Source organism: Thamnophis sirtalis, unplaced genomic scaffold (genome assembly GCF_051295495.1).
Source record: "Thamnophis sirtalis isolate CommonGarterSnake01/CBP01778 unplaced genomic scaffold, rThaSir2_p1.2 scaffold_4, whole genome shotgun sequence".
Lineage (NCBI taxonomy): Eukaryota > Metazoa > Chordata > Lepidosauria > Squamata > Natricidae > Thamnophis > Thamnophis sirtalis.
The window spans coordinates 61005597-61021395 of record NW_028261384.1 but is presented as its reverse complement, the minus strand read 5'-3'; the positions used below and the strand labels follow the sequence as shown (position 1 = coordinate 61021395).

At 41.5% G+C, this 15799-nt stretch overlaps 1 protein-coding gene across 6 annotated transcripts in view; it reads left to right on the top strand.

Annotated features, from left to right (window-relative positions):
- Nucleotides 1–15799, top strand: part of CLASP2 (cytoplasmic linker associated protein 2) — a 345278-nt gene that overhangs the window by 77836 nt on the left and 251643 nt on the right. For all 6 annotated transcript variants that reach the window (XM_087713011.1, XM_087713007.1, XM_087713006.1 and 3 more), the window contains exons 4-5: nucleotides 9708–9799; nucleotides 10044–10119. In XM_087713011.1, coding sequence (XP_087569137.1) covers nucleotides 9708–9799; nucleotides 10044–10119 — 168 coding nt within the window. The remainder of the gene's footprint in view (nucleotides 1–9707; nucleotides 9800–10043; nucleotides 10120–15799) is intronic.

Here is a 15799-nt window from a genome sequence, read left to right as displayed (position 1 = left end):
CTGGGGGGAGGGATTTGGGTAAATGTTTGATACGTACAAGTTCACGCTTTTTTGCTTCAGATCTTGCTTCAATTTTGCTGTTTCCATTTCATGTCCAGTAAAAGTACCTTTTCTCTAATGGAGTTGGGGGTTTTCTTTCTTGGATATTAAGTAAGGCATGCCTGACATTAAGCAAGATCTCTTTGCAACCATCCTGGAGTTAAAACTTCTGGGGGGGGGGGTTATACCCACCATGTCTAACCCCTGCAGCAACCAGAAGGACCTGGGGGCTGCTGGATTCTATCCTCCCCTGGAAACAGAGTGGATGGCTGAACTGAATCTTGAGGAAAAATCGGTCCAACCCAGATGATCCCTGGGAGCGGGATTGATGAATGATCCTGAAGAGACCCTGGCAGGAGTTACAACCATCTGGTGCCGGCGATCAGAGGCTGCCTGGCAGGAAGCCAAAAAAGAGGATCTTATGATGTCCCATGCTTTACAACTTCTTCAAGAGAAATCAAAGAATGTGTGAAAGTCACACCAAGAGGGAGATTGGAAGAGCCAAGCAGGCAGAAGGGGAAGCAGAGGCCCTGGCAAACACTGAATTGGCCCTGGGAGCTGTTCCAGGAACTAGGCAGGCCTCAGGAGCTCCAGCTGCCACAGGAGTTCAGGCACCATCAAGGGGGGGGGGTTAGCCCCATGGAGTCAAATTCCAAAGATTCCTCCTCTAGGAGTGAAGTACAGAGGAGATCGCAAAGCACTGGGATTTTTTTGGCTCAAGTTTGGAATTACATGCAGGAGCATGGGGAAGATTTCCCATCAGAAGCTGCCAAACTGAGAAGCGTTACTATGTCGTTGGAAGGTACTGCAGCTGACTAGATGGTGGCCCTTCATAACAATGATTCCCCACAGCTGAGGGATTACAGTGGGTTTATGACAGCCCTGAGAGAATGCTTTGAAGATCCTCTTGCAAATTGGAAGGCAAGAACCAGATGAAAATGTTAACCCAGGGTCAGAGATCTATAACAGAATACACTCAGGAGTTTCGTGAGCTAGCTGTGCACATATGGGGGTGGTCCCAGGAGGCATTGATGCATAGCTACAGAGGTGGCCTCTGTAGACGACGTGTACCAGAGCTATATGAACAGGGAAGCTCCCCGAGACCTGCAGTGCTGGTATCTGCTGGCTGCTGATGTGGAAATTGACCTAGCCAGAAATCAATACCACTGGGGCAGTAGGTGGTTTGCTACCGTGGAGCAAAAACTCACTTCCTGCCCCAAGAGAGGCCCTTACAGCAAGGAAAGGGAGGCCAGAAACCAAGCCTAGATCGACACAGTGTGCTTCCAATGTGAGAAGGAGGGGCATCAAGCTGCCAATTGGTACTCTAAGCCTGGCCCAAAACTATCTTCAGCTGGAGGAAAAAACCCCCGACAAGCAGCCAGTGAAATGCCCTAAAACAGCAAAAGAGCCCTGAAAGGTGTGGAAATCGCTTATTTTCCCTCTCCAAGCCAGGAGGATAGGGAAACCCCAAGCACTTCAGGGGAAAGCGAAATCGACTCCGACTCTGAACCCTTGATAAGTCCTCATGCGGGCCCCATAATCATTCCAGTAGAGCTAAGGGTACCCTCAACCGATGCCAGGGGAAGATGCTGGCCCTTTTAGACTCTGGCTGCACCAGATGTGTTATTAGCCCAGAGGTAGTGGAGAAAATGGGTCTAAGACTGAGAACAATGAAAGTACCCATCGCCTTTTGCCAGTTGGATGGGTCAGTTACAGGGGGCAGGACATTTTGTAACTGAACTGGTAGAGATGTAGATGGGGACCACCAAGAATCTTTAAGTTTCATCGTCACCCCAAGGATGGAATGGCCCCTTATACTGGGATTACCTTGGCTACGGAAATGGAACCCGCAGGTGAACTGGAGGAAGGACCTGCTACGGATCCATTCCGCCCAGCCGGCAAAGGGGAGGAGAAGACTTCCCACATAGCCAAAGCCACAACAGAGATGGCAGTGTTCATACACGAAAGAATGGAGGGGGAGGAACAAATCCCAAAGGAATACTGGGACCTCAGAGAGACATTCAGTGAAAGGGCTTCTGATAAGCTTCCACCCCACCACCCCACCACCCCACAGATTGCAGCATAGAAATCCTCCTGGGGGTGAAACTCCCCCAGCCACAGATTTACTCAATGACCCCAGAAAAATTGGAGGAATTACGTAACTTCATTGATAAAAACCTAAAGAGGGGGTTCATGCAACCAGCAAGGCCACGGGTGGCCGCACCAATTTTATTTTGAGAGAAAAAAGATGGCTCTCTTCGCTTAGGCATTAATTACAAAAATTTGAACGCCATTTGCCCCTCATGAAGGACATATTAGCTCACTTGGTCAAGGGAAAATTTTTCACTAAGTTGGATCTAAGGGAGGCTTACCACAGAGTCTAGATAAAAGCAGGAGATGAGTGGAATACCGACTTCAACTGCCCTCTGGGTTGCTTCCAGTTTACAGTACTCCCATTCGGACTGCGAGGGTGCCAGCCGTTTTTATAAGATTTATAAGGTGTTGCACAAACAACTGTATAAGGGGGTGTTAGTTTGTCTTGATGACATCCTCATCTACACAGAAACTTTAGAGGAAAACTTGTGCGCTCAGTCCTGAAAAAACTCTGAACCGCTGATCTTTATGCCAAATTGCCTAAGTGCGAATTCCACCAGGAGAAAATTGACTATTTTGGGTACCGCATTTCTCATGAAGGTATTGAAATGGATATGGAGGAAGTCCCAGCTGTTACAGAATTGTCCCACACACACCCACAAGCAGCTACAAAGTTTTTTAGGATTTACCAATTTTTACTGCTAATTTATCCCCTCATTCACTAGTATTGTACTGCACTGAATCTCCTAAAATAAAAGGGAGAAGCAAAGCCAAGACCTAATCAGCCTTTGAAGTGGACTATGGAATGCCAAGCAGCCTTTGAGAAATTGAAATGACTTTTTGCAGCTGAACCTGTTTTAAAACATCCCCACATAGATGCACTGTTTTTTATAATAAAGTTTTTTATTTTTTTCATTTTCATACAAATAACCACATGTATACCATTACATAACCAACACTATTTTGTATTATTAAATATTATATCAATTTGTCTTACCATCAACTCCCAAGAACTCTTGGCTCTTCTGCTCTCCATACACAATATTTGTACCCTATCCACTTTCTTCTCCCTCTCTCCTCCTCCCTACCTCTTTTCTTCCCTCTGTCATCCTATTCTTCTTTACTTCCCCGTCCTCTCTCCTTCTCCTCTTTCTTCTTTCCATCCTTTCTCTCCTCCTCTTCCCCCCGCTCTCTCTTCTAACCCTCTCTTCTTTCTCTTGCCTTTCTCCTCTCTTCCATACTCTTCATCTCATTTACATGGGGTATTTCAGCCTCTGAGCAGGCTCCATTTTATGTTGATGGTATTAGTAATTTCATTTCAATAAACGCCTTTAATTTTAACATCTATCCTCCTTTAAAAACAAACCAGAAAAGTATACATATATAGCAATTTGTTGTGACTCAGCAGAAGTTTGCTGTGAGTTGAGTCGGGATGCAAGATTAACAATGCAGCTGGGGCTCGTTAGTGGCGTCTTCTGGTGATAAAAGAACGGATGGTGCCACGCCCTGATTGCAGGAGTCAACGTTCATCATTCATCGGTCGTGGTTTGTTTGTGAGAGACACTTGGAGAAGTGATTTGCTTTCTGTAACCCTGATTCAAGGAGACACTTGGAGAAGTGAATTGCTTTGTAAGAGTTTTGTTTTGCATTCAGTTATCTTCTTGTCAGAGACTTTATGTTTATTTTTGGGCTCGCAGCCAGTCTGAGCCGAGGACTGATAAAGTTCTTTCCCTTTAAGTTTGTCTGCCTGTCGTCTGTTAACGAGCGAAGAAGGGGGGACTGAACAGCAATTTATATTTTTACCCCCCCCCCAAAAAAACTTATTTTTGGCTTGGTTACAATTTCCAGCTGTTCTCATCATAATATTGTATAGTTATACATCATTACACTCCCCAAATTTTTAGTTCTGTCTCTATAAAATAATCTCAATAGTTTTCCATTATATTTCAAGTTCCCCCTCCATTTTTCTATATCTTTACCTAGCTTACATTTAATTATCTTTAAATTACAATCCTTACTGTTCAATGCTTATTACAATTCCGTTGATCTGCTATATAAAAAACAAGCCACACGCACCTCTCTTTTATTCATCTTCTTAAAAGCTCTATGTGTATCCATATTTCATATATTTCAACCTGTATTTGATTCTTGTCATTATCATATTCAATCAATTAGCAACCCAATTTAATTATCATGTAAAAGAGTAAATCAGTACTCTATATTCTCTACATAATAATTTCTAAATATCCAATTTCTTCCTGGTGAGCCTTTTATCCCAAGCTGTAAACTGCTTTTTCTTTCTACTGGATATATATTCTTCCTTCTCAAACTTTTCCATCTCCCACTGCTGTGTCTTTTGACATATGTCTCCCCATGTTCTCTTCCTCTTTTCTCTTATTACTCCTTTCTTGTCTTTCTTCTCTATTCCTATCTGGCTGTTTCCTTTCCTTTCTTCTCTAAGCCCTTCCCTTTTTTGGGGGGACATATCCCCCTCTTCAATTTTCCCCATGTCAAACCCAGTGAAATCTTTTGTCTGCTTTTCATTTTCCATTGTTTCTACAGTTTCACTACCCTCCCCTTCTTCTTCCCTGATTTCCTGCCTTTCCTTAATTTCTAACTTCAGAATTCTATTTAAGTTTAATTTTAATGACTCATGTATATTTTTTATAATTGCACGTATTTCTTCAAATTCCCAACTTTTCATATTGTCCAGTTCAGAAATTACAGTTAATTATAATTTAAGTTCCACGGTTTCTTCTTATTTCCCAATTCTGATCCGGCTTCTATTCCAGCTGAAATGGAGAGGAAGAGAAGGAGGAGACATCTTAATCACTTCGCTTTCTTTGTTCTTCCCTCTGGCAAATGGCTCTATATTCTTTCAACTCGATAATTTTTCAGCAATACAACTTGTATTTTTAAGTCCAGAAAGATAGAGTTATGAACAGAGAAAATAGTGCTTTTTCTTTATTTTCCTTCTTATTAAGCTTAAGAGATGTAAATTAGAACAAGCTCGAACAAAGCGAGTCTCCTTGGTGTATTTTTAGCTTCAGTTCCCCTCTCTTTCTTTCCCTTTGTGATGTTTTCAATTGTCAATTAATCTCTTTTAAAGACATAGTATTTTCAGATCCAAATTCAAAGTTTGTATCTCAATGGGTTAGTCAGTTGTCAGTTCTCTCATTTCTGTCTCCAAGTTGTTTAAAACAAGCAGTTCTCTTTGGGCTTAATGATTTAAACCACAATTTTTTTCCTTATTTCTTTTCTTTCTGCCAAAATCCCAATCTATCCATTAATATTTTCTACTCACAAGATTCTTTGCCTTTTCCAAATTCTGATTTGTGTCAGTTGGTTATTTAAATCTTCTTACCAGGTTTCGGCATTCCTCCCATACACTGCTTCTGCTCAGATGCTTAGTCCAGAAGTTTCAGCTTGACAGCAGCCATGCTACCTCCCCCAACACCGATTCAGAGAACTAAACTCTGACCTACCAGAAACCTGTTGCGTTCCTCTGGGTCTAATGAAACACAGCTCCTTCACTTTTCCTACAGGAAAAAGATCCCCTGCATTTGGTTTGTCAGCCAGAATTTACATAAGGCTCTTCAGAGCCCACAGTTTTCTGTCTGTCTCGCTGAGGTACTTCCAGTCTTCTCATAGATGCACCATTTGTGGTCCAAGTGGATGCAAGTGACATGGCAGTTGGCAGTGTTACTTCAAACATGCAAATGGGAACCTACAAGGTTGTGCCTACACCTCCCGAAATTGATGGAGGCAGAAAGAAGACGGGCGGTTTGGGAAAAAAAAGCTTTTGCAGTCCTGTGGGCCCTGCTAACTTGGCAACATTTTCTTGAGAGGGCCAAGCACCCATTTGATGTGTGGACTGATCATAAGAACCTTGAGATGTTAAAAACCCCACGAAAACTGTCACCCACACAAGTTCGCTGGGCACAACATTTTAACTGGTTTAACTTTCTGCTGAAATACCTCTCTGGGGGGAAGGAACTTTATGGCTGATGCCTTGTCCAGGCTACTCCAGTACAACAGTGCTAGATTGGTGGTGATTCAGCTGGTCATTTCTGCCAAACAACTAGCAGCCCCAGTGGTCACCAGAAGCCAAGGGAAAGTGGACCTAGATGTGCCCACTGACCTAACAAAGTGACTGAGGGAGGCACTTATATCTGATGAATGGTTCAAGTTCCTCTAAAGTGAGTGCACTATGCAGGAGGGCCTTGCATGAGATGGAGCCAAGCTGTATGAATCTGCTAGTTTAAAAAGTGTTGTCCTCCAACAAGCCCATGATTCAAAAGTGGCTGGACATTTTGTTTTCATGAAAACCTTACATTTGGTTAACCTTACATTTGGACAATTTAGATGGCCTTTTCTGAAAAAAGACATAGAATCCAACATTGTTAGTTGTCCTGTTTGTGCTGCGGCAAAGAGACCACCAGGTAAACCTCAAGGACTACTCCAAAATGTCTCCAGACCTAGTGCCCCTTGGAAGGAGATATCAATGGACTTTATTGTTGAGCTGCCAGAGAGTATTGGAAATACCGTCTTTTGGTTGATCATGGACTTGTTCTCCAAACAAGTGCATTTTGTGCCTTGCTCCAAGATTCCGCTTGCAAAAACACTTGCTAAACTGTTTATCCTACATGTGTATAGGTTACATGGAGTTTCTGAATGCATTATCTCAGATAGGGGGGTCCAATTCATCTCCAACTTTTGGAGGGAGTTCCTAAAGTTGATAGGCTCCATCCAAGGTCTAAGCTCTGCCCACCATCCGGAGACAAACGGGGCTTGTGAAAGTGCTAACTGTTCTATAACAATATCATAGGTGCTATGTCAATTGTCAGCAAGATAATTGGGCTGGCCTCTTGCCTTATGCAAAGATATAATAATTCTGTACATAGCAGTAGAGGATTGACCCCTTTCAAAGTAGTGTTTGGCCAGGATTTTGTGCCTATTCCTGAATTGCCCCAGGAGAAACCAGAAAACCTATCTTTATCCGAATGGGTTAGTCAGTTACAAATTTTCTGACCTGTAACTCATAGAGCATTAGACGAGGCTCACCAAGCACATAAAAAACAAATGGATAAAAAAGGGTGAAGCTGAAAGCAGGTTGAAGATAGAGTTTTCTTGTCCACTGTATCTTTAGACTACCCAAAAATCAAAGAAACTTGGTCCTAAATACGTGGCTCCTTTCCCCATTGTTAGAATTGTAAACCCAGTAATGGTGCAGTTGGAATTGCCAAAAACTCTTAGGAGAATCCATCCTGTATTCCATGTTAGTTTACTGAAACTGGAGCATACTTCTTTCATGCATTCACCCCACCTGCCTCCTCCTGTTCCTCTCCTTATTGAAGGAGAACAACATTTTGAGGTCAAGGAGACCCTGGATTCCAGGAAACATAGAGGGAAAATACAGTATCTAGTGGCCTGAAAACATTCCCTTCCTTCCCATTCTGAGTGGGTGAATAAGTCCGATGTCAGGCCCCCTAAACTCTTGCAAAAGTTTCATTCTAAATACCCCAATAAATCCTAATTGTGTCATATAAATGTTTGGTTATTACTGTTTTTTTAATGTTTTCCTCTAGGGATGACATCCTTTCTGCAGGAGGGCTGAATGTCAGCCTCTACCTTGCATGCTTGCTATCAGCTACCATAGTAATGGGGAGGGTGGAAGCTCATGGTATTTGGGGGAGGGAATGCAGGTGGAGATATCTCAAGAAGGGAGGTTCATTCTCACCATTTTCTGCGCATGGTGATGGTTCATGTTTGGGTTTGGTCAAAGCCAATTGTCTCTGCAAACCAACTGAATGAGGCCACTCAAAGATGTGTCCTACATGACAACTTTGGAAACTGGAGATTGGACATTGGATTGGGGTAACTGTGGGGAGGAATTTGGGTAAACGTTTGATATGTGCAAGTTTGCACTTTTTTTGCTTCAGATCCTGCTTCGCTTTCGCTGTTTTCATGTCCAGTAAAAGTACCTTTTCTCTAATTAAATGGAGTTGGGGGTTTTCTTTCTTGGATATTGACTCCTGCACTATACAGGTCCTCAATGGAAGGCAGGTTGGTAACAATTTATATTTCTGCAGTTCTAATTTTCTGTTCAAGTCTGTGTCTGTCTGAAATACCTCTCTGGGGGGAAGGAACTTTATGGCTGATGCCTTGTCCAGGCTACTCCAGTTATAGACAGTTATAGAGGTGCAGATGATAGACTCAATAATTCCTCTGTAGAACTGAATCAGCAGTTTCTTGGGCAGTTTGAGCTTTCTGAGTTGGTGCAGAAAGAATATTCTTTGCTGTGCTTTTTTGATGACTTTTTGATGTTAAGTGTTCATTTTAAGTCTTGAGATAAGATAGAACCTAGAAACTAGAAGGTCTCTACTGTTGATACGGTGTTGTCCAGTATGGTAAGAGATGGTAGTATAGGAGAGTTTCTCCTAAAATCTATCACCATTTCTACTGTTTTGAGTGTGCTTATTTCAAGATTGTTCTGGTTGCACCACAAGGCTAGTTGTTCAACCTCCCATCTGTATGTAGATTTGTCATTGTCTCGAATGAGACCAATCACTGTTGTATCATCTGCAAACTTCAATACTTCTTTTGAGATGCAGTCATTCATGTATTGGGAGAAGTGGAGAGAGCACACAGTGGGGCTTATGATCCATTTACAAGTGTGTTCAGATAGCTGATTTAGTTTAGTTAGAAGAATATCTGGAATGCTGAGCACTGAAGTTATTTTGGAATATATACACAGATAATAGTACTCTATCTGTATTTATTTTAAAAACATATTTTAAAAATTAAAAGCAATACAGACTAATTTAGTCCGAGTATACATGAAAGACTGTGTTTCTGTTTCAGCATGATTTAAATATTGAGAGGATCTAAGTCATAAAATGCTGCAGTCTAAGAAATGTGCTATTGCTCACTGTGTAGCAGTTGCTAGGCAACCTTTTTCTTCTGAATGCTGAACAGCAGAGAGTATAATGGCAGCATTGCAACTAAAGGGAGTAGTAGTTTTAAAAAAAATGCAGTGATATTTCAAAGCAACCTAGTCTTGTAAGCTTCATGTTTACAGCATTAGCTGCCATGATACAGCAAAGCTCCTAGGAAGTCCAGAATCATAACAATAAAAATAAGAAAGGAATAAGGGCAGATTAATGGTGGAAAAATAGATGCAAGTAAATACACATAGACCAAATGATTTATTATAAAATGGTTCAGAGATCGTCACACAAGCTCACTGAAGCAATGAAATTAGACAGTGGACAGAAATAGGAGCATAAATGTGTACAATAAATATATCAAGTTGTTAAAAATCTATTGTAACAAAAATCTATTGTAACAAAAATCTATTGTAACAAAAATCTATTGTAACAAAATTCAGAACTCTTCTGAATAGTGCATGGAAACTACAATGAGAAGATTTAGTTTAACAAAGAAAAATTAAGAGGAAACATTTATATTTTCAACTACAATTATTTTATTCAGATATTTATAAAAAGATGTTAATGTATAATAGCTACTATGTGTTTAGTGTTAAATATCCATTATCTTTTATTTTTTAATAGTTCATTTGGGAGCGGCTTGCTGCTGGCTTTAAACACAAGAACTATCGTTCACGAGAAGGCGTGTGTCTGTGTCTTGTTGCAACATTAAATGTGTATGTATTTTAATTTTATTAAAAAGTTCTTAAATTATGTTAATGGTGGGACATTTTCTTAAATTTTGTACTATTTTAAGATTCTAAATTGAAAACAAGATTTTCACTACTCCATTCCTCATGTTTCCAGATATAAGGTTTCAATAATTAGATAATAGCAGTAGTATTGGTTGATGTTATTGATTTGTTACATGTGAGGGGGAAAATAATCTTGCTGCATTTTTGTTTTGTTTTGTTTTCTTAGTTATGGTGCACACTCACTAATTCTCAGCAAACTGGTACCACACTTATGTCTTTTGTCTGGAGACTCCAGTAGTCAGGTAAGATGATTATAGTTGAGCATCACAACAAACCCCTACAGAATCTGATTCTCGTTAGTATTATCTCTGAAGAAAGATTACAAATGAACAGGTAACTAGACAGATAGACAGGCAGATTCTATAAAATAATAGGAAAAGTTGGTTGTCTTTGTTCTTATGGGCAGATTTCCCAAGTTTTGGTTTTTCTAACATATTTTATACAATAGAAACAAACTTCAGTATTTTTGTATTAATAGAGCTTCTCTTATCATATCACAAAGGAATTAACTTAGTGGCGCAGTGGTTAAAAAGCAGCACTGCAGGCTACTGCTAGATCAGCAGGTCAGCGGTTCAAATCCCACCGGCTCAGGGTTGACTCAGCCTTCCATCCTTCCGAGGTGGGTAAAATGAGGACCCAGATTGTTGGGGGCAATATGCTGGCTCTCTGTAAACCGCTTAGAGAGGCCTGAAAGGCCTATGAAGCGGTATATAAGTCTACTGCTATTGCTATTCTCCTAGATCTGTTATTCTAATAAACTTTTTAGTTTTGAAATAACTTTTCCATCACACAGTGAATGTTCATGGTTTTCAAACATGATACATTTTATTTACACACGTGTGTGTAAACACATGTATACAACATGAAATAAATTTTAATTCTTATAAGATTGTTCAGGTTTCAGTTAACAAGTTGCTTTACAGTTACATTATTATATAGTCTAAATTTGAATCCTGTGTGAATTTAGCTGCTGTTTTATATGGAGATATCTTATTTCTTAAAATTCCATGGCACCAGACTATTCTAATTCAGTATATTATGATGAACCAAACTGTGCTTTCAGAAGAATGCCTGTTTGTGGAGGCATTAATACAAGAACTTAACAGTTAAACAAGAATCAATCATTTGAAATCCATAGGCAAACAGTTCTTAATATGCCTCACTCTAGCATCTTGGAAGTCTACAACACTTAAACAGGTCATTTTGACTGGTTAATAGGTCTGCTTCCTTAAACATGTTTGAGACTGCTTGCTGCTGGTAGTCTTATGACCAATGACTGGATCTGTTCCAAAATAACACAGCACAGCACTGCCTAGTACATATTTGCCACTCAGAAAGTTAGTTACCTGCAGTTACTCTGCAGTTGCCTATGGATTTGTGCATAGATAGTCCTCCAATTACTAGTATAATTGAGCTTGCGCATTACAGTAGTAAGCCATAACAATCATAAGCAGGTCATCAGGTGATAGATATGATTTTACAACTTTTTTTGCAGTTATTAAGCAAATTACCATGGTCATTAAGTGAACCTACAGCTGATAAGCAAACACGGTGTTTGTTAAATAAACCCTTTGTTCGCTAAGGGATGTAAACAGTTGTAAGGTTTGAGAATATGTTGAGACCCATAGAAGTCTGAGAATACATCCAAATCCCAATGAGCCAAACATGAGACTTAAAATGGAGGCTTGAATAACAATCAGCATTTAATCTTTGACCAAAGTTTAAAGACATGATGGTCAGTTGTTCCCAACATATCCAAGGATATGCAGGGAAGAACTACACTTCAGAGAAGGTATCAGAAACATCAAATAACATCCTGGCTTTACAATACTCCTCACTAGCCTTATCAGCATTATCTCTTTCCTCTGTTCTCACAATTGGCCATTTGGCCCCCTGTTGTGAAGGGCACAGATCAAAGGTGAGATATGTTCTTAGGCAGAAGGGGGACATATCAAAGGTATCAGTTTTACAGCTCTTTACAGCTGCATTCTGGGATAAGTTCTATGCCCATAGATTGCAGATTGATAAGAGTTCAAATGGCAAGGATTTGACATTTGCCAGATATCTTACAAATACAAGGCATAATATATGTGTGTTATAGAAAACAAATGTTTCTACTAAAACCAACAAGTTTATATCCTTATTACTAACTCTGAAAGGCTGCAAGCAGCCATAAATAGCAGACTTGAAATGCCATCATGTGACCACACAGGGGTTTGGTGTGGTAGTCATAAGTACCTTTGTGGGGAGTGTCTGTCATAACTTTGAACAGTTTCTAAGTCAACACCATCATTTTAGCCATTGTTTATCCACTGCAGGATGAAGAGTTGTTTTCAACCTGTCCTAAGCTTTCTTTTGCCAATTAGGCCTACAATACTTGCTGATGTTGTTGATTCATCTTGTTTTATATCTCTTTCATGGATGCTTTTTATCAAGTGGGATCCATTCTATGACTGCGTTGGTTCACCTGCCATCAGTCCTTGCTATGTGATCAGCTAATTTTCATTTCAATTCTTTTATTCTCTTGATAATACTGTATGCTTTTGTTTGTTCCCTAATCCATGTGTAGGTCTTTCTATCTTGTTTTGTAATATTTAACATGTATTTTTCCATGGGTCTTTGCGCTACTCTTACATTTTATATTGATTGTGAGTTTAGTGTCATGCTTCACTGACATATGTCTGAGTAGGTAGCGCACACTGATCAAAAACGTTTCTCTTCAGGCATAGTGGGAGGTTGTTTTTGAAAATTATGCTTAACTTGCTGAATGTCTGCCAACCCCATTTAACATGCCATTCAATTTTCTTTATTGTATCACCCTCCATTAAGATCCATTGGTCAGGGTATATATAGTGGTCTACTAAATCTAGTTCTTCTCCAGATATAACAAATTTTCTTTCTTTGGTTAATTTATTAAACATAATCTCCCATTTTCAGGTTTATTTTTACGCCAAATGGTTTTCCTGTTATGTGCAGCTCTTGTATGTATATTAGTAGCTCTTCTGGGTTAGGGTTAGGGTTAGGTCTTGTGAGAAGAGAACTGTCAAGACCGATTAACCCTTTCACCTACATTTTCTCCTTCTCTCACAGTTTGACAAAAAAAGGAAGGCAGTAGTGGAATGGAATGCAAAAGTGGGGGCATGGTATCTAAGCAATTGAGCATTTCTGGAAGTTTTCAAGGATGCAGAGCATGGCTACTGTTTTCTCATAACAAAATGAACAAAAGTGATTGGCGGATGTAATGGACTATGGGTGACTCAAAGGGAAAGGAGGAAATAACTATGCTGCATTTGCACAGGAAATCCAGAACTGGTTTCACTTATGTGCCTATGTAGTTTTTCAGTAAAGTATTATACTCTAGGGATAATACTTTTGGTAAAACTATGTCCCAGGAGTTTCTTTTTCTGAAATGCCAATTGGACAGTTGAAAACAAACAATATCACCTGCAAATCTTAAGTGATTTAAATAAGCACCTTTGATTTTTATTCCAACTGTTGCCCAATCTAGTTTGTGAAATACTTCTTCAAGGCAAGCTGAGGAAAGGATAGGTGATATTGTCGTACAGTATAACCTATCCTTGTCGTACACCTCGTTCTAAGTTGATTTCCATTTTAAGATAATCAAGACATTTTTAAAAGAATAATATTTTTATTTTTAAACAAACACACAGAGACAAACATAAAACCATCTTCCAGTTACATACAGTGTGTCGATTGGTTACAAAACTTTTGTGCTTCCTCACCATAGTCTTCACTTACAATTTATATAGAATCTCATATTATCAACCATATGTATATATGTATGTATGTATGTATGTATGTATGTATGTATGTATATTATACACACACACACACACACACACACACACACAATTATCATTGTTAAACATTTATTTGACTATAACTATTATTCTACATTTGGAATAAATTTATATTATGACATTTCATTACATCATCCTAAAACCATCTAGTAGTAGTACATCTTTATATTATATTGTATTGTATTGTATTTATTTGTCTTGTATGCCGCCCACTCCCGAAGGACTCCAGGTGGCTCACAATCGACAAGGGAAGGGGAAATAACTAGACAAAGACAACACTTTAAAAAACGCAACATTCACAGTTTCCGTGGGGCTGGATGTTTCACAAGCCCCCCGGCCTGCTGGAGCAGCCAGGACTTGGTGGCTTTGCGGAAGGCCTGGACGGTAGTAAGGGTCCGGATCTCCACGGGGAGGTCATTCCAGAAGGCTGGAGCTGCAACAGAGAAGGCTCTCCCCCGGGGAGTCGCCAGCTGACATTGGCTGGAGGATGGAATCCGGAGGAGACCTAACCTGTGAGATCTAATCGGTCTATGGGAGGTAATCGGCAGGAGGCGGTCTCTCAGGTACCCAGGTCCGATGCCATGTAGGGCTTTATAGGGAGCGACCAGCACCTTGAAGCGGATCCGGAGACTAATGGGTAGCTAGTGCAGCTCGCGGAGGATAGGTGTAACGTGGATGTACCTGGGTGCACCCACAATCGCTCGGGCGGCTGCGTTCTGGACTAACTGAAGTCTTCGAACACTCTTGAAGGGCAGTCCCATGTAGAGCGTGTTACAATAATCCAGTCTTGAGGTCACAGGGCGTGAGTGACTGTCTGAAGGGCCTCCCAATCCAGGTAGGGTCGCAATTGGTGCACCAGGCGAACCTGGGCAAAGGTCCCCCTGGTCACAGCTGACAAATGGTGTTCTAAAGTCAGCTGGGGATCCAGGAGGACTCCCAAATTGCGAACCCTCTCTGAGGGGCGTATAATTTCACCCCCCAGCCTGAGAGATGGAATAATTGGCCAATCTTTGGGAGGGAACATCAGAAGCCACTCGGTCTTGTCTGGATTGAGTGCCAACTTGTTTGCTCCCATCCAGACCCTAACAGCCTCCAGGCACTGGCACATCACTTCTACTGCTTCGCTGAGTTGGCACGGGGCAGACAGATACAACTACGTATCGTCTGCGTATTGGTGGTACTTAATCCCGTGCCGGCGTATGATCTCACCCAGCGGCTTCATGTAGATGTCAAATAGGAGGGGGGACAGGACCGAACCCTGCGGCACCCCGTAATTGAGGGGCCTTGGGGTCGATCTCTGCCCTCCGACCAACACCGACTGCGACCTGTCCGAGAGGTAGGAGGAGAACCACCGAAGGACGGTGCCTCCCACTCCCACCTCTCGCAACCATCGCAGAAGGATACCATGGTCGATGGTATCGAAGGCCGCTGAGAGGTCAAGGAGCACAAGGATAGAGGGGTGACCCCTATCCCTGGCCCGCCAGAGATCATTGATCAGCGCGACCAAAGCAGTTTCTGTGCTGTAACCAGGCCTGAAGCCCGACTGAAAGGAGTCTAGGTAATTGGCTTCATCCAAGGACCGTCGGAGTTGAGAGGCCACCACTTTCTCAACAACCTTCCCAACAAAGGGAAGGTTGGAGACTGGACGATAGTTGCTCAAAATGGCTGGGTCCAGAGACGGTTTCTTCAGGAGGGGTCTCACCACCGCATCCTTTAGGAGGGGCGGGAAGATTCCCTCCTGGAGAGAGGTGTTAACTATCGTCCGGATCCAGCCGCGTGTCACCTCCCTGCTGGTCGAGACCAGCCAGGAGGGACACGGGTCCAGTATACAGGTGGAGGCACTCACCGCTCCCATGGCCTTGTCCACTTCCTCAGGAGAAGCAAGTTGAAACTCAATCCATAAAGTATGCTCAAGACCTTCCCCCGGTACCTCGGCTGGTACCGTGCAATTGGAGTCCAGCTCTGTCCGAATCTGAGCGACTTTATCCGTTAAATACTGAACAAATTCCTCAACTCTTCCTTGTAAAGGGTCATCCGCATCCCTCCCTTTCAAGAGGGAGCGGGTTATTCTAAACAAGGCGGCTGGGTGCGATTCAGCGGA